This window comes from Haemaphysalis longicornis, unplaced genomic scaffold, assembly GCF_048455015.1.
Source record: "Haemaphysalis longicornis isolate Haplotype H1 unplaced genomic scaffold, Haemaphysalis longicornis Haplotype H1 scaffold_2, whole genome shotgun sequence".
Lineage (NCBI taxonomy): Eukaryota > Metazoa > Arthropoda > Arachnida > Ixodida > Ixodidae > Haemaphysalis > Haemaphysalis longicornis.
Window position 1 is genome coordinate 223,520,873 of NW_027526295.1, and position 18,942 is coordinate 223,539,814.

Consider the following 18,942-nt stretch of genomic DNA (forward strand, 5'->3'; position numbering starts at 1 on the left):
TTTGTGAGAAGTTCACAAATATAAGTGTGATTGTATTAGGAAGAGAAAAAGGAAAACATAAAGCGTACAGCAGAGGGTGTTTGTGTGTTTTCATAGTTTCGTGGAGCATGCCTGGACCAAGTTCATTGTACTCTGGTATTAAGCATTGGTTTTTAGTTTTGATGTTTCTAATTTCATTGCATGCACCATCTGCTGGCAAATTCATTAAAGTTGGCTGAGAAAGGGAATATGTCAAAATGATGCCTAAACATGGTTCAACTCAGGCAGCGAAAGAAACAGATCTGTTTTAGGGGACGAAGCCCCTTAAGTGCTGTTGGTGTCTCCTGTCATCATAATCGTCGTCTCATGTAGTCACGGTACTAAAACACCGGGAAATTTGTTTGCGCCTCATGCCAGAACGTAACGTGTACTAAGAATACACTGGGACACTTGTTTACGCCTCGCGCTAGAGAGCTTCGTGCTTCAAAGACAAGCAACTTTTACAGCAAAGCTGTATACCTCTACCCCTTAACGGTTTCATCTCCGTTAAAAAAAAAACGCAAGGCACCAAGAATACACTTATACACTGCATCCTTCGCCCCCCCCCCAGGTTTCACGTTAGTGGAGATGGCCCAGGATTTTTTCTTGCTACTGACAGAAGTGTGCCAGTGTAAAGGGGTGTGGTCACAGCAAACACTAATTTTGTGGCTTGGCTACAGGGGAGAACCCAACTTGTGGTCTGTACAACCACAAAACTGTTAAGGTTACAGAGAGAATATGCGACACAAAAGACACTTGTGGTTATGTACGCAGATTTTGGCGGCCAGGGCCACGTGACGACTTCATGGACGACATGCGATACCTGCGAGGCTTCGCACACTTCCAGGAGCTCATAGACATGGCCATAACCACACTGCACGTGGGACAGCCAGTGCACTTCCCTCCGAGCTACCTGCAGCAGTTTCCCTACCCCTGCTACGTGGATGATTCGTAAGCAAACAACTCTTCGAAAATGCCACCCTTAGAAAGGTGGAATAAATATTGATGTGCAATGAACACCTTTGCAAGCTTTTTAGAGGCATTCAGAAAGAAGCTGTGGAGTCCAATTTTTACCACGGTGATTCCAGCCATCCAATATATGAGAAGACATCAAAAAATTTAGCACGCTCTTATCATTTCTTCAGACCGATTTCAGACTTCTGGAGTGCCATTTAGCATGGATGCAAAATACCAACCCAAACAGCAATTCCACTACCAAATTTAAATGTAGTAAGGACTGTGAGCATTGGTAAACTACACTTGTTGAAACTGAACAGCCATAACTGGAAGATACTACTTCAGTGAAAAGGTGCATGTCACAACTACCTACTACATGCAACCATAAGTGAATGTGCACTCTCACCTTGAAGTTACAAGGTGTGTGCCAAGCTAAGATATGTAAATAAATTACCAAGCCAATGGACAATATCAAACATGCCAACTAAGGCAACATAAATTGCATGTGCCAAGAGCTGTCCAAATAAAAACATCAACATTTGGTATTCTTACCTTCCTTAGGCTTCAAAAGTTAGCCAGAATTCAAGCTACAATTTCTAACAAGACTTGTCAGAACTTGAAACGATGTAATTTCAAATTCTTGGCAACTCATTGTCTCCTTACATGTGCGCCTGTATGTGCATGAAGCCTTGCTTCCTTTTTTTTTTCTTTTCTTTAACAAAAGTGGGTAAAGAAAGGTGTGCCTAATACTTTCAGAATGGGATACTACGTCAAGGCGATGCTGCCACTGGTGTTCACGCTAGGCTGGATTTTCTTGGTGGCATTTTTCGTGCGAGAGAGGGTGCTGCCGAGGGAATTACACCTGGAAGAAGTAAGTGGCCAAGCTATACTTTCTGTCATCCACTGCATAAACATCCCTTAGAACCATTATCCAAAGCAGTGTGTAGCAGCTGAATAGTCACTAAGCCATCCGGTCAAAATTAAATAAGCTTACGGGGACACCTAAGCCTATTTTATGGCATAGTGACAGCAAAAGCATTACTGTACAATTTCGGAATGTGTCCTGTCATTATTGTGGTCATCCTTTTCTCTTTAAGTCTTTTCCTTCCCCTCTTAATGACTATGAATCAGCGCAAACCTATGTTCACATCACCCAGCAAAGAGGACATTTACCATACTTCACCAGTCCCCTAGAAGTTACTTCTGTAGGACTCGGTACGTGCCTCTAACACATATTTCCAAGTCAGAAGCCATAACGCATTCACTAGGCCCGCATTTGGTCAGCTATAGTCACTGAACTGTGGTGGTGTTGAGGATGCGCATTCGTCTCCCATTAGTAAAGCTTACTTACATTTGTGCACAACACTGCAGCAGTGCAAAGAAGCAGAACGCACATAAGGCATGCATCAAGTAGTCTCACGGGGAACTTTAAACCAGGAAAGATTTGCTTAGATGATATGTTCTCCTTGCCAGCTGACAAAAAGCGCTGAATGCAATTAAGAACACATGACTTTACTCATTATTACATGATGCGTTGGCGTGCCAACACGATTCATTTTAAAAAATCAGCAGGAGGGGGAGATTCTTCAGCCAAAATTTATGTGCATACACATAGGCTTTGCGAGCATTTTAGGAAAGGAGGAGGTAGCTCACGCGGCAATAACCTTTGCAGTGCAGGTGCCGTGAAAAGTAATTGAAACACGGTCCCATAAATTTACAGAAATTTCTTCTTCCGGAAACTGCCTGGCTGCATTGTTGTGCATTTAAACTGGTGCTCCCTAATAGAAAAAGCTTCCTGTAAAGCAGTCATGGCTGTCATAAAGCCAGTAAGACAAATATTTTGTGATATTCACGAATCGTTGTTCCAATTATGACGGCACCTGTACATTGAAGTAGGCACGTTGCGTGAACCAAACGAGAAAATCATGACAAATGAAGCATCATTACCTTATGTGCTTACGCATGTGTTTGAGCATCCTTCCAAATGAACAAAATTTGATCAGACCACCTTCACTGCTGCATGCAACATCACACTCACTGGCGTACGAAGGTCCCTATAGTTGCGTAATGAAGTTGCACAGATGGGGTTAAAATTTTGAAGCACCACACACGACTACTTTGGACAAGCAGCGCTGCCCAGTGTGTGTGTTACTTCGCTAATAGTGAACAGACGAGTATTGAAGGAAAGCCTTACTACAGAAGCTGACTTCCCTTTGCACTGCCTTTAGATTATGCAGGTAATGGGCCTGAGACCCTGGATTGACTGGAGCGCGTGGTTCGTGATTGGCATTGCCATCTCTACTGGCATTGTGGCATGTGTGACAGTGATCCTCTGCTACGGAGGCGTCCTGCTGTACAGCGACCCTCTACTTCTGTTCATCTTTTACGGAACCTTTGCACTCTCGGTGCTGATGTTTTGGTGAGTCCTTCCTCTTCATCATTCAGCAGATATGTGCTTGAGACCTATGGAACAGTTCTGATGTGAAACGCTTGCTAGAGAGCAGGGAAATAACCTTTGTCACCTGCTTACCCATGTTGATTGTCGCTTCGAATTTAGGCTTGCACCATGGCTGTTGCACTTGGTGCAACAGCCATGGTGCAACCTAATGTGCAGTTTTGCCAAGGCCATTGGAAAAGCCATCATTGTAAGAATTAGTTTAAGGGCTGTATAGAGCCACCTGGTACTAGGCCCTGTGGCATTTACTCGCACTAGTTATAATGCTATAAAAAAATAATGTTGCAACGCAGTTACAGAACAATTAGTGCGTGGGGTTCCCTGGTCCTGGGACTGTGTCCAACACATTAAACACTCTTATTTGATACAGTCGTTTAAAGAAAGATGTGTAAATATATAAATAGTGCAAAATTCTTTATCCAGCTCTTAGGCGTGAAGCCCCTTAGGGGCTGGGGCTGTTGGCATCTCCTGTCGTTTTAATCGTCGTCTTAATCGTCATTTCATGTAGTCACGGTACTAAAACGCTGGGAAACTTGTTTACGCCTCGCACTTGAGCGCTTTGTAACACGTACTAAAAAAACGCCGGAAAACTCGTTTATGCCTTCCGCTAGAGAGCTTCGTGTATCAAAGACTCAAAGACAAGAGACTTTTACAGCAAAGCTGTATACCTCTGCCCCCCGATGGTTTCATCTCTGTTGGAAAAAATGCCACCGTGCAAAGATTACACTTATACACTGCATGCTTAGCCCCTTCCAAGAATTCACGTTAGTGGAGACGGCCCGAGATTTTTTAATAACTATGTTTAAGACATCAAAATTGCATGCATATTTTTGTTAAATTAGAGGCAAGTATTAAACTCACAGGCATAACAATACTGTATCTGGCTTGAGATTCGAGATGCGCATCTAGAAAGGTAGTCAACAAATGTATTGGTGTTCTACCTCGTATGTGCTCCATTGTGATGAGTCAGGACAGCGCTGCTGTATTTGGTAGCGACAACTTGCACATTTCATGCTGTGTATGTGTCATTAGGTAATAATATAGCGAGCTATAGTGTTACCTTGACGATCCTTTTTTTTTAATACACTTTCTGCTTTTTTTCGCAGCTACATGATCAGCATATTCTTTCAATCGGCCACCGTGGCTTCATTGACTGGCATTGTGGGATACCTCATCAGCTTTCTGCCATTTGTGATAGCCATCGCAATGGAGACTACCTTCTCATTGACACCAAAACTCCTCCTTGTAAGTATTATTAATCATAGTGCAAGCAGTGCATAAAATGTGTATGGTTGTGTGCATGCATTTATGTGCATATAATATACAATGGCAGACCAACCAATCAATCAATGATTAATGGTGGATGGAGGCAAAAAGCAAAAACGCCCGTGTTTACGAGATTTCGGCGCGATTTAAAGATCCCCAGGTGGTCAAAATTAATCCGGAGTCCTCCACTACGGCATGCCTCATTGCCTGCGTTGCGTCGGCACATTAAACTCTACCATCAATCAATCAATGATTAAATGGGTACAAGCCAAATACTACTTTACTTCATCAAGAAAACACTGTGCTATAAGCATTAACATGGTTTTTATCTCACTATAAGCACATTCCTTGTTACCCTCTAGTCTGGAAAATTGATTTGCCTTCCTTGTGTTTTTCAGTGCCTGTTCATGTCAACATCATTCAGCTATGGCTGCCTGTACGTAAGCCGATTTGAAGAGCAAGGATTGGGCGTGCAGTGGAAATACCTGTGGCAAAGCCCAGTCCCAGGGGATGACATGAGCCTGGGTTACTGCCTGGCCATGATGCTGTTCGACAGTTTGCTCTACTTCATGATAGGTGTGGTGGTGTCCAACTTGTTCTTAGGTGAGTGGGCAGAACTCACCTACACAGTGCAGATTTCAGAACAAGATTTTAGAACTTAATTAAGGTAGTGTTTAAATCGGGAAAAATTTTGAGACACAAAAGTAGTTGTTCAAGGTTTAGCTGATTCACTTACGTACTTCCAGTAGGTCAGCTGTTATTTTCTTTTACGTGCATTTCTTTCATCCCATAGGACGACATGACGAAACTAATGGGCACATTAGTAGATTAGTATATATAACAGAGAGCCATACGGCCTCTGAAAATTACAGGGTCCCCCACATGGCTCTCGCCAATCCTTAACAGAAAACATTGCTAACTGAAGGAATATGGAGCAAAATAAATAACTCATCAATTAACTTTCATCTGCAGCACCTTTGTGCAGTTAATATTTTCATACTTGCTTAAATTATATCAATCTTGACATGCACACTACAAACTATAAGGATAGTTAAATTCTAATGTTAGGAAGAGCATGAACAAAAAGGCTCCTTCCCCATGTATTTTTAAGTAGCTATTTGGTTATTTATTAGGATATTAGGATTAATTAGGATATTCTATGTGCCCAGCTGATTTCGGGCTTCTCTAGCCCTTTGTGTATTTTTAACTGTGATAAATAATCCACAATGTTATGGGAAGTCTTCATTCAAGGCAACTTAAGTAATATACAGCCGTATATATAATACCAGCGTGCTGCTTATTCCAGGTGAAAAATCCTCATTCTCAAAAAGGAAGCTGCTGGCCTTCTTCTCATCCAAGAAGGCAGAGCCGAAAGCACAGTACTGCTTGCCAGACTCCATAGGCAATGGCATGAAACCGCAGCTTTTAAAAGGTGAGGTTTAGTGCATCACGAAGTGAAATAAGTAAATGAAACGTTTGCCCATCTAAGTTGCTAAACTTCCCGATTGCGAATGCCTATTTTGCACAGTTCCCTACATCGTGAACGACAAGCTGCCGACCAATTCAACTGGTATATCCATACAAGACCTGTGTGTTGCTTACAATAGCGGAAAGCCAACTGAGCGGGTGGCTGTGTCACACCTATCCCTTCACTTTGAGGAGGGTCACATCAACACTCTCCTCGGTCAAAACGGGGCAGGAAAGACCAGCACCATGTGAGCCACATTCCGCTTCACCTTTAAGGAATGAATTTTTACACATTCTCTTCAGTGAAGTCCAATAAGTGTTTTCCTTGCGACCTCTTATGCACTTACAGAAAGGTTCTCACTGGGCAGCATTTGGCAACTTCTGGGGAAGTATTCGTGTATGGAAAGAACATTAACAACCAGGCCAAGGAAATCACAAAATATTTGGGCTACTGTCCACAGTACAACACACTGTATGGCAAGTAAGTCTTCACCCCTGGTGCTGCCCCATTTTTATTATTATTTTTTTTTTTTGTATAGAGGGTATCGATAGATGACTACGTTGCTCTCTTTCAGGCTTACAGTAAGGGAACATCTGACATTCTTTGGAAATCTCAAGGCGTTGATGTCAGCAGAGGAAGTAGAAAAAGACGTTGAAAGGTAATACTTATTTTGCGACCTTCACCGTGTACTTTTTGTCACAAGTTCTATTTGCAAAACATTGATTTAGCAATTTTGGAAAAACTTTAGATTGTAAGTGCCAAGCTGTAATATATTCGTTTTAATTTTAGTATTGTTTTTTTTTCCAAAGTAGCATGCATGAGTATATTATATAAAATATGTTCATTTGATAAAATCTTTAAAAAGAATGATTGGAAGACAGAGACAGTAAGACAGGTGAACACAAAAAACGTCACTACCATGCGTACATCTTTTTTCACTTTCTGTTCTTTTTAACTTCCAATGCACAAAACGAAAGCTTCCTGGACTTATTTTTTGTGCAGGTTGCTACGGCAGATGGGCCTGAAGCACATAGAGAACCAGCAGGCATGCCGTCTGTCTGGTGGTCTCCAACGGAGGCTCTGTGTTGCCTTCTCCTTTGTTGGGGGATCTAAGCTGGTCATCCTAGATGAGCCAACGAGCAGCGTCGATCCCATGGCACGCCGGAACATATGGGACCTGATCTTGAAGCATAAGCATGGTAAATGTTGCTGCCTTTGACTCAGCATGTGTTTACATTTTGAGTCCCAATCACAAAATGACCAGCCAACTTAACAGATAGGCTGCTACACAAGTTATAGCAGAATATGAGAGTTTAGCCTGAGAGTGACGCTAAAAAAACTGTGTTGTCGTATCATACTACAAGACCACAGGCTAAAATTGTTATTCTTGTTGCTTTGGCCATTGCTGTACTTGCTATACTTTTTTTATTGCACTCCTGATCAATCTACTTTTCGTACTTCTCTTCACAGTTCACAGAAAAGTACAACACTGAGATTGAGAGGAAAGGTATATGCCTTGCCAAAACTAGCTTTAGCTATGAAGAGAGCTGCACATTGCATTTCATTGCTTACCGTAGCACACACACACACACACAGTTCAACTCTGTTTTTATGAGGTCAATGTATAATAAAGTTTCTTTCAAGCTGGATGTTTCTCATGAAATAAACAACAGAAACCTACAGAATGTATTGCTCTTTTATGACCTGTCCTTTCAGATCGGACCATTTTGCTGACAACTCACCACATGGACGAAGCGGACGTGCTGAGCGACAAAGTGGCAATCATACACAGGGTATGACCGTGCAGCTTTGCACGTCGCTAGCAGCTGCAATTTTGAGTACATGGCACAGTGTGGCAGAGGTGTAAGAAGCACTTACTTTTTTCAGGGAAAACTGCTGTGTGAAGGCTCCCCTCTTCTGCTGAAGAGCAAGTTTGGCTTCGGCTATCAGCTGTCACTGACCAGGTCCTGTTCCGAGCCAAATAGAGACAGCGATTCTGGTCACTCTTCCAACGTGTCCAGGACAAGCGTTGATGGTAAGACGACATACCAATAGACTGCTACAATTCTAGTTACATGCATGCTAAAAATATCTAGCAATTCGTTTTACAACTTTTTGTTCAAAACGTGTACTAGCAGTGAGCCATTTAAGAACAAGTAACTGCGTCACTGCACAAAAACAAAATTTCCCGGTGATCACACTCCAACCAGCGCAAAGCAGCACCAAGACAGGAAAAACATGCTGTGCGTCTTGCTTCCTGTGTATGTGTGATTGTGTAGAGGTATGTACTGGCTTCTGAAGACCTATCCCGAAGCTTGTGTTTTAGTGAACTGTTGCAGATGTGCGTACTATAAAGTCGAATAACAAACTTTGATTTAGCTCCATTCTCAATGTAATAAATTTTCCCCATTCTTAAATCTTGGTTCTATTGGAATGTTGGCATAACAAAGTTTGTGAGTTTAAAGATTTTGCCTGCAACTGTAACTCCATCATGCCAGCATTGGGTTGTACAACTTCGCTTACGAGAGAGCACCACCAGTTAACGAGCCTAAACTCCTTTCCAGATGATTCCTCCGACATCGAAGGCGTCCTCGGCATCATAAGGAGCGTCGTGCCGCCAGCCCAAGTGGTCGAAAACAACGGTGGAGAAGTGGTGATCAGCCTCCCACAGAGAGACCCTGACAAGAGCCTGCTCTACCCATTTTCGCGGCTCCTTTCTCTCCTCGACGAACGCATGCTCGAATTTGGCTTTGGGAACTACGGCCTCTCGAGCACTACGCTCGAAGAGGTCTTCCTCTCCCTGTGCACACTGTGCGACGCTGGCGGCAATCCAGCGAACTCGGCCCAGCCACTGCATCAACCAGCACCACTTGGCATTGTTGACATGAAGGAGAAGCCGTACGCTGCAGGTATGTGTTGCACACGAAGCTGGACATCACTCTGTTTTGTTTCACATTTTGGTTTCATACGCAAATTGCCACAGCAGAGCTGGTAAGAGACTTCTGTGGCCTGACGAAGCCTTTGCCCTGGGTCAGCCCATGAAACAGAAAATGTTGAAAAAGCCAAATGCAGTGGAATAACGCTCAAACAAGAGGTCAGCTAGATTTGCCTCCTCCCCATCCTCCTTCAAATTGCGCCTCGCACTGCTGTGCAAGTAGGGAGGGGGTTATGGATGTCATTATTGAGGTCTGTTACCTGTCCCCCATCGTCCCCATCTCACCCAAGAGCTTATTGCCTATGCTGCAAAAAAGTCAGAGAAGCCAGCAGCAAGCATTTTTGACTTGTAACTCAAGGCCTTCGGGAACTTGATGGTAGCATAATCTGCTCAAGGCATTGCTGACAGCAGCTGCGGCCGCTCCATATTTTACCAAGTCAAGAGGAAGTTGACAACAACTTCAGGAGAGCTCTGCTCGTAGTTCTTCCTAACAACCAGACAGCCGTCCCCGTAGTGGAAGACCTTTGCAACCCTCCTGTTACGTAGCACGTCCTTCAGCATGCTGTCCGACATTGTCAGCAAGAGGTTGTGCAGAATGGGTGCCAAGTGCCATTTGGCACTTTATTTGGCATAAAACATGTTGGGCAAGCTATGTAAGATGGTAGACAGTGATGAACCGCGCGTGAAGAAAAATGTGAATAGAAAGACGCCAATTTTACCTTAGAATGTAAGAGTGAAGTATTTATGATTAGGGTTGTTCGTTTTCGAGTTTTATATCTTTATAAAAATGGCGGTAAAAATCGGGTGCTATTTTTCAAACTGATAATCGGGGAGAAATCGGATTTGTTTGTAAAATCATTCCTAAATTCGGGTTAAATCCACAGATGTATGAAGTAACACACTCAGTTTTTTTATCAGAAGGCATTACGAGCTTCTTAACTCTAACACACGTTAAAGTTGGTGTTTGTTCAAGCTGGTAAACATCAGCATTTTCTAACAAATACTCTCTGAAATTTCGTGTTTGTTTGGAAATGAATCAGTAATGATGACAGCAAAGAGCATTGATAACTTCTAAGAAATGAAACGTTATATTCACGAAAAGCTCGTCATCCATTTTTTACACATCCTTGTTTACATAAATTGATGATTGATTGTAGGGTTTAACACGCCGACGCAACGCAGGCGATGAGGTGCGCCGTAGTGGAGGGCTCCGGATTAATTTCAACCACCTGGGGATCTTTAACGTGCGCCGAAATCTCGTACACATGGGCATTTTTGCTTTTTGCCTCCATCAGAAAAGCGGCCACCGTGGCCGGGAATCGAACCCGCGACTTCGTGCTCAGCAGCGCAACGCCTTAGCCACTGAGCTACTGCGGTGGGTTTGTTTACATAAATTATCATCGGCATGTGCAACATGTCGAGCTCCATTGAGACCTGTCTGATCATAGAATGTATCTCAGCCAGAAGAAAGCTCTCTTGACATCACAGCTTCCATTAGCTAGGCGCAACAATGTCAGCGCATTTGCGGGCCGGGGATAGCGAGTGGTAGAGTCATGCCAATACCCAATGAGTTCGAAAGCTGTGTTTGTGGGGGCTTGCTTGCAGCAAGTGCTGGTTGAGAATGGCGGACCACTAGCGCACGATTGTGTAGGTCGCTACTTTGAAAAGGCCCATTTAAGGAGAAATAAGGTTTAACCTGATTCTTCTGACACATTTTAGGGGTGTAACAATCGGGTAAAATCAGGTTTTACCTGAAAACGAACAACCCTATGTGTGATGAGCCACTATGGTGCAGCCTATCTTTACATTGGCCAGACAAGCTAATGAGTAAAACACTGCATGAAAAAAAGCGACAATCGGCACGCCGGCTGCACATGTGTGTGTTACGCGTGGAACACTACAAAGAACAGCACAAGTGCAAGCTATGTGAAGCCTTCGTAATACACAAAAGAGCACCAGGGCAAATGTACACTTCGTCTACAAGTTTAATGCAAAAGGAGACACTGTATTTTAAAGAGAGGGAGTGGACAGACTTTCCATTTATATTTCAATACAACAATTAATATACATCAGTCAGTATTCAGTGCTTGTGTATGTTTTTTCTGTCTACTGTCGTGCTTGTTTTTGCACTGATCTGAAGCCAAATCATGAAACAACGGGTGCCCCTCTTGCCTTTGCTTCATTCTGTCTGTAAAGAGCAGATCCTGCAAAAACTCTTGATACTATGCTAAACTAAATGCCAGTTAGAGACAAAAAGAGAAATCTTAAAGCACAATGCCAGCACTTTTTCCATGGTCTCTCTCTCTCTCTCTCTCTCTCTCTACGTGTGAGCATGCATGCATGCTTGCGTGTTGCAAACTAGACAATGCTGACACCTCTTATTCTCTCACTGCGCCCCATTCTATTAAATGACTTGCTTCAACAGCTATTGCACCATCATTGCTAAACACAAGCTTTGAAATGCTTTCAACCTCGCAGGTATCGAGCTGGACAATCCTACCCTGGGGCTTCCCCTGGGGGCCAAGCACAGCCTGACAGGAAGCGCGCTGAAGGCCAGCCAGTTCAAGGCGCTCATCCTGAAGCGTTTCTACCACACCGTGAAGAACTGGAAGGCCATATTCTTCAGCATTGTGCTACCGTGCACTTTCATCGCACTGGCCATGGGCTTCACCATGATCGCCCCACGAGCCACGCCCGAACCGTCCCTGAAGCTCACCACACAGCTCTATGGACTGGGGCCTGTCGGCTTCATCAGGTACGAGTCAATGTTCTTGCGAATTTAAGACACGTTGGTGTGTAAATTGAAGAGCCAAAGTTGTCCTATGGATATATCTAAGTTAACTATTCTGCCAGGAGCCCAGTTCACTTCATGCTCCTCAAAAACTGGAATTGCTGTAGTTAAGATAATATGTTTTTGTACCAAAGTGGACAGAAAAGTGATGAAGCCATTTTGCTGGAAGCGTAGTTCATGTGGAACCAGGACATCTTTGCTCATAAGTGTCCATAGAGGTTCCAGTGCATTTTCGTTAGCTCTGTTTATAATGCAAGGAACAAATTCATGCTTGTATCAAATCATGAACCAACTGGCCCCTCAACAAGTTATGTTAATTAATTATTTAACTAATTTCTTTTCCCAGTGAAACGCCACCCACCATGGTATCAGAAAAGCTGCTGTCTTTCCCTGGAGTTGGCCCATCATGCCTGCAAAGTAATGCAGCACAGTAAGTTGGTTTTGCATTCTTGCACATGATCTTTCGGTCTACAAGCAACAAGCAAACAAGTTCACATTGCATGTGTGTGGATGTGTGGGTGTGCAGACACAAAAAAATTGTTATATATTTATATATAGTAGACACACACACAGGGGATCCATTTATGTTTATAGTAAAAACATATGTGTACCATTATATGCGCACTTCCATATTCTTTCTACAGCCACTAGGATTAACCATGCCACATTTTATGGCCTTCTTCAAAATGTTATTTGTAGCAAGAAATATGTAAACTAGCTCCGTTAATATAGAGTATGGCACTTCTTGCACCAGTGGCAGCATAGCTTCATAATCAGGGACAGTGAAAAGCTAGAAATAGGCAGCAGGCAAACTAGAGGGACATTAAGCCTGTGGGATTGCTTGGCACATATCTATGACAGTGATTGAGTGATTTGTATGAAGTAAAACAAAAAAACAGTGATAAAAATTTTGGTTTAAGTATGCTCAATGCTGTCAAGCTTTGCCAAACAAATGACCGACAAATGTAGCCGAGCACATCATGAATTCGGCAACAGCCATTCACTAGCACCCACCAATAAAACGTTTATGCAGTGCAAGTGTATCTAGCTTCGCTTTCTTCCCATCCTTATTCTTTGGCTTCCTTTGCTGCTGCCCATTCTTGTCCCTACACCCCTTAACTTCTCTCGCTGGCTTCCGCATTCTCCCACTGTTTTTGTGCTCGCACTCTACTGTGAATTCTAATTCTTTCTTTACATTCTAATTAACATTCTTTGTCTGCATAGCCCCCACTCATGATCATGACATGGTTCTCACCAACGTTTATGATCTTGGTGTTAAACCGATGAAGATCACGCTACCTTGTTGCATAGAATTCTATAAGCACAGGTTTTGTATAGCTATGTGATGTTGTACAACCCACATACCAAGCTGAATGCCTCGTTGTTCTGTCATGCACAACTATTTCCCTTTGCACTGTTTTCCCTTTGCAGTGACAACACAAGCTGCTCGCTTATAGTTTTTTGTGGACTGAGGGTGACAGAGTTCAGATAAACAGCTTTCACTCTAAGCCACTCCATTTAGAGTGGCTGCTGCAACTGACGTAGCCCACCAAACTGCTACAATGGCTAGCTTAGTCAAAAACCAGCAAAGAAAACAAAATTTTAGAAAAAGCATTGGTGACTTTTTACATCACTCTACTGCTGGTACTCAGCACTAAGATGTGCACCCATGTGAACTTAAATGAGCAACCGGATTTCTTGCGTAACTCCAAACTTTGCAGGTCTCACTGCACGAGCACTACTGGGAAGCCTGGCCGATTCAAGGAAGTGCCAAAGGGAGCCCTGCACTACACTTGTGACACTTCAGATATCTACGAACTTGGGGATGTACCGAGCATCACAGCAGAAACAAGCGACATTGTCTACAATGTTACCGGACTTCAAATACCAAATTACCTACTGGCTTCATTCCCAGAGTTCATTGAACGACGGTGAGACATTAAACATATGCTCTGAAAGGGCCTAACATGACAATATAGAAGCTCAGGCTAGTTTCTGATCCCATATAAAGACAAAAAACAGTGCAAAGGACATAGGCAGACAATGAAAAAACACCCAAACCATTTGCAATGGTATTTCTAACCTTCAACCTTGTTTTGCGCACTGAAATTGTTGTAACAGTTTATATATATGATGAAAAAAGCAAAAGAAAAATACAGTAGCCTGTGTAATCTATGCCACCAGGGCCTAATCAAGGTGTAACCAAGGAGGTAGACTACCTTTGCTCACCATCTTATCTTAATTAACGTAAACACGGCTTCCCGCTATCAGTGGGATAACAATGTTTTTATTCGCACCCCACCCGCTACAAAAAATAATGAAACCAGGACGATCACTGCATTAACAATGTCAATTTTGCTTCATAGGTACGGAGGTTGGTCATTCGAGGAGAATGAGGTCAAAGTGTGGTATGACAACACCGGCTACCACGCCATGCCGGCATACCAAAACGCCCTCAGCAATGCGATTCTCAGATCTGCGGTCACTCGCTCCAAATCCCCACTCAATGCGTCCGGTGTGGGTGAGTAAAGCATCTCTACCGTTTTGTTGACTCAATTTATAAGTATACACTAAATCCTAGAAGCATGAAATCAAAGTGACGTGGCTATACACGAGTGGTGCATGCCTTTTTTTTTTCCCCCTTTCTGTGTGAGAATGACGTTGGTGGTTTGCTGCGCTATGACACTAACTTCCCGATGAATTTTTCTGATTGAAGGGATCACGGTGTACAACCACCCTCTTCACTTGTCTTCTGAACAGCTTGGGAAACAGACAATGTAAGTGAATGCTTTTCACTGCATGCAATGGGTGTTTTCTGTTCTGCGCTAGCTAACTTGCATGACTGGTTGGGAAGGAGCGCAACTTGTTCAACCTCTAACATTCACTTTCATGATGTAGGCCCTTGCTATACCTCAAATTGGGCTTCAGGAAGTGCTTACAAGAGCAAAATGCCTCGCGATTGTCTCTAAACCAGTGATCTCTAGAATATTTGTTCAAAAGCACCAAAGACTTGCCGAAATTGCAAGGCAATGATGAACAATTACTACACTAGCAATTTCAAAAAAGTTGCCATTCACCAACCCAACTTGGTAGCTCCACATAAAACTGCTGACTCAGCCTGGGGAATTCCTCAGAGGTTGAATTTTTTCAACACCAGGTCACTTTGCTCAATCATTGCAGGCCCCGATCACTTGCTCACTTTCTTCGCTTGTTTGCGGTCCCCTGTAAGAGTAGAAACGTCACAACAATCAGGGTGAATGCTCAAAGAACCAATCCAGGAGCATCGTGAAATATGTTTTAATGAACTCCTACTTGAGAATAATTGCTAATGTGAAAATTATGCTGTTTTCCTGCCCAGCTGTTCAGGCGGTGATGCTGGTGGTGACGACTATGAGAGCAAGTTTTTTTATGGCAATAATAAACACGAACAACAAATATTCATCCCGCCAGTCTCTCCCAGTTAGGAAATAATACTAACTCCACAGGAAAAACCGTATTTCTGGTTTAATCAATGGGGCCAGATCAGTATTTTTTGTGCTGTGAAAATCAGAGGAGTCTAGTTGGCTTCTGCATAGCCTCCACGTATTGCTTTTCAGAATTTCTTCCCTCTGTCAATTTTCCCTGAACTATAATTCATCTCAGATGTAAGACATATTCTCAAAGTTACTTTATACTGTGTGTATCACATACAAAAAACAAAGAACTTGCCGTATAATGAGCTACATAATCAGCTTTACAAGAAACTGCACCAATTTGCCTTGTTCATTGCTCCCTGCACTATAGCAACTCAAAAGGAAGCCACAATGACGTTTATTTATGCCTGCCTACACAATATTATTGCAGCACACCCGATAAAAGTGTGAAAGATAGGCTTGTTGATAATGAAACAAGCATGTCCTACAGAATCACACTCAGTGTGTTTTCACCGGCTACTTTAATTACATTTACCCTTTCTTTTTCATGTCAGCATTACATTTCCCCTCTGATCAATTTGTTCACAGCCAAGCATAAAAAACTTTGTACTGCTCACAGATGCATTCATGCACCTGTAGAATGTGTTCACAGTGCGTCCCTTTCCTTTTAGACTTGGACACGTCTCTGAAGTGGGCATTGCCATGGTGGTGCTCATGGGACTGGCCTTCATCCCTTCGAGGGTCATCGTGTACGTCGTGAATGAACGCATGCGTGACGAAAAGCAGGTTCAGAGCATCTCTGGGATTGGGACGCTGCTCTACTGGACGACCACGTTCATTTGGGACATGGGCCTCGTCCTCACGGCAGTTGCCCTCTCGGCCATCATCATCATCTCGTTCGGCCTCCCCGTATACGTCAGCAAGCTCAACTTTCCCGCGGTGCTTCTGCTCATGGTTCTCTTTGGGTGAGGACACAACCTATGGGCTACAAACATGCTAAAAAAGATGAGAAAGAATGCCACAGTGATTCTTTTTGCTCCCTCTGAGCTTTTTGATAAAATTTTTAACAACACAGTGTAGCATGAGCATCGTGAAGTGTTTACATGGTGCAACAAAATCTCCCACCCTTAATTAAGCGGATTAAATATTGGCATGAATGGTATTGTGAACAAACGTAACCAATTGCAGTAGCATACATTGCAATAAATAGGAGGACTGGTCAGTCTTTTAATGTTGTTCACTTAATTGCCCTCCAGTACAAACATTGTATTTGAAAACCTTTGGCCATTTAAATATTGGCCACTTAAAATAAATCCTCAACACTTTCTTTTAGTACATGGTCTGGATATAAGCAGCAGGCTATCTTGCATTTAAAATGGTCGCTGTTTTGTTTGTATAACGGTACTGCTTGTGAGTGGGTGGCTGAGACAAACACAAACAGAAATGTCGTTAATGTCAAATACAAACCAAATACAGTGACACACCGACAATTCGACTTTCAAGGGACTGCTCGAAAGCATCGTATGACTGGGGTTTCTTATGATTGGCCTACTAGATGGTAGTAGTAGTAGTAGTAGTAAGTATTGCTGAATGAGGTGAACTTAGCCTTGAATAGCGGCCGGCAATTGCTCCGCCTCATCGTTCCCAATACAATGTCAGAGACTCTCAAAGTCATCACACCTCACTTAGTCCTAAAATAACAGACACACAATGTCACCACACCTCACTTAGTCCTGTGGAGTGCAAGAATCCGAGTAGGAGATGAAACACCTCTCTTCGCACAATCCAGCGGTCCCTAGGAAAAATGTTCTCCGATGTAGCATGGGGCACTCCTAAATTCTGGAGATCACGAAAAAAGTTCATTCGCTCACGGTTGGTTTTGGAGCAGTTCATAATGAAGTGATCAGTGTCGCCAGTCACACTGCACAAGGGGCACAAAGGGGATGAAACAATGTTGATTTTATGTAGCCAAGCTGGTGTACAGGCTGAGTCTGTTCTTACTCGGTGGAGCGGTCCCACGTGACAGGTGGGCTAAGAACATTTTTAAATTACTGTATTTAGTACATCCCAAGCAAAAAAAAAATAAAAAATAAAAGGCTCCTGCCTGCCACTACCTGCCTGCTTGCTCCAGTCTGTTCAGCAAATGGTCGGCCCTGCTGGCGGACTGTTTACCGTTGCACATGAAGCAGCGTCAAACGGGGATTAAGAAATACAGGTCGGGACAAGGTGGCAAAGCAGCGTAAAAGGTGGGAAAACCATCGGTTTATCTCTGCCAACGGCTGTCGTATGACGCGGACCACGTGCATATGAGTGTTGTGTAATTGGAGCTTTAAATGCATTGTTTCTATGGAGAGTTTGCTGGGACCGCGATAAGTTGTCGTAAGAAGTGAGTCGTCGTAAAACCAGGGGACGTAAATCGGGGTTCCTCTGTACAAAACACGTCTTGACTTTTTGCTTTGTAGCTCAAACCTACATTTGCACCGATTTGCACTAACAGCTCAGACCTATTTGTGCAAGCTAGGCTCACTGCTCCTCGTTTGTGCTGTTTCAGGTGGGGCACCACACCCGTCATGTACTGCCTGTCCCGGCTGTTCAAGGAAGCGAGCATCTCCTTTGTCGTGCTCTACTGCGTCAACCTGTTCATCGGCCTCAACATAGCGATCATAATGCTGGTGTTGAACATTATTCAGGTAAACCCTGTAAGTACCACCCGGCACCATCAATGCACCTCTCTTCTACGTTCTGATGGAAGTACCCTGCGATACAGGATTCTTTGTTCCTTCACAGACGTAAAAGGGCACGAAGACAACAGCATCAGATGCAAATGATGTGGCGGGCATTGTTTATTCTTAACAATGTGATGCCAGTGTCGCAACAAAGCCTGCACGCTTGCACGATTTGCACAGCACAGCTTGATTCGACTTGAGTGAAATTGTTGGAGTAAATGTTACAATGCAGTGGAAGCTCGTTAATTCGAACATCAATCATTCGAATTTATGGGTAATTTTAACTGCACAATTCGGTCCGGCCAAGCTCCATAAAAGCCTAAGTATTGAAAAGCCCATTAATTCAAATGCGAGTAAAATGAACAATTTGAACTCCATTCACGGCAATGAAAGCTTGGCACCTGGTACATGACCAGAAAAATGCACCCGCTGCCTATTCGCAAAATTGCATTGCCTCTGCAGCTGAGAGAAGAATGGAGAGAGAAGGTAAAATGGGATAAAATAAATTTAAAACTGCCACGGCGGACACTGCAGTAATGTCTGGTGCGCTGACGTACTGCGACATCATTTCTCAGGTCAGAAGCACATAACCTGTCACTGCCAGTATAAACAGAGAGGGGAATGGCAAAGCAGCAATGCAGCCGTTTGATAGAAAATCATGACTGGATTGAATGCCGCCCGCCTCTTCAGTTTTGAAGGCAAAGCGGAGGCCTTCCATTAAATATAATAGAGCAAAAAGTGCTGGTTCTCGCCTTCAAGGGCAAAGGGCAGAGACTGCAATCACGGACATTTGCAAGCATTAAATTGTTGGCATTCCTGCTGCTCCCCAACCGCAGTGTACCGTAGTTATTCTTCACTTTCATTAACTCGAACTGATATGGCATCCCCTCATGGTTCAAATCTATGAGCTTTT

At 43.3% G+C, this 18,942-nt stretch overlaps 1 protein-coding gene and 1 long non-coding RNA gene across 3 annotated transcripts in view; one reads left to right on the forward strand and one right to left on the reverse strand.

Moving 5' to 3' along the window:
- Positions 1 to 18,942, forward strand: part of LOC144169991 (uncharacterized) — a 190,762-nt gene that overhangs the window by 162,640 nt on the left and 9,180 nt on the right. The window contains exons 54-73 of one of the 2 annotated variants that reach the window (XM_077699479.1): positions 793 to 969; positions 1,732 to 1,846; positions 3,204 to 3,394; positions 4,537 to 4,675; positions 5,095 to 5,299; positions 6,003 to 6,128; positions 6,225 to 6,411; positions 6,513 to 6,644; positions 6,739 to 6,822; positions 7,167 to 7,363; positions 7,881 to 7,957; positions 8,052 to 8,199; positions 8,729 to 9,073; positions 11,578 to 11,854; positions 12,237 to 12,320; positions 13,612 to 13,821; positions 14,257 to 14,411; positions 14,607 to 14,667; positions 15,975 to 16,268; positions 17,855 to 17,993. In XM_077699479.1, coding sequence (XP_077555605.1) covers positions 793 to 969; positions 1,732 to 1,846; positions 3,204 to 3,394; positions 4,537 to 4,675; positions 5,095 to 5,299; positions 6,003 to 6,128; positions 6,225 to 6,411; positions 6,513 to 6,644; positions 6,739 to 6,822; positions 7,167 to 7,363; positions 7,881 to 7,957; positions 8,052 to 8,199; positions 8,729 to 9,073; positions 11,578 to 11,854; positions 12,237 to 12,320; positions 13,612 to 13,821; positions 14,257 to 14,411; positions 14,607 to 14,667; positions 15,975 to 16,268; positions 17,855 to 17,993 — 3,343 coding nt within the window. Of the gene's footprint in view, positions 1 to 792; positions 970 to 1,731; positions 1,847 to 3,203; positions 3,395 to 4,536; positions 4,676 to 5,094; positions 5,300 to 6,002; positions 6,129 to 6,224; positions 6,412 to 6,512; positions 6,645 to 6,738; positions 6,823 to 7,166; positions 7,364 to 7,880; positions 7,958 to 8,051; positions 8,200 to 8,728; positions 9,074 to 11,577; positions 11,855 to 12,236; positions 12,321 to 13,611; positions 13,822 to 14,256; positions 14,412 to 14,606; positions 14,668 to 15,974; positions 16,269 to 17,854; positions 18,003 to 18,942 lie in introns of both variants that reach the window. The other variant, XM_077699478.1, reaches the window with a different exon arrangement.
- LOC144169992 (uncharacterized) overlaps positions 1 to 18,942 on the reverse strand; it is a 54,392-nt gene that overhangs the window by 23,378 nt on the left and 12,072 nt on the right. Inside the window, exons 2-5 of the long non-coding RNA XR_013322550.1 lie at positions 14,972 to 15,112; positions 12,252 to 12,300; positions 8,043 to 8,131; positions 5,182 to 5,318 (exon numbers count right to left, since the gene is read on the reverse strand). This is a non-coding gene — a long non-coding RNA (uncharacterized LOC144169992). The remainder of the gene's footprint in view (positions 1 to 5,181; positions 5,319 to 8,042; positions 8,132 to 12,251; positions 12,301 to 14,971; positions 15,113 to 18,942) is intronic.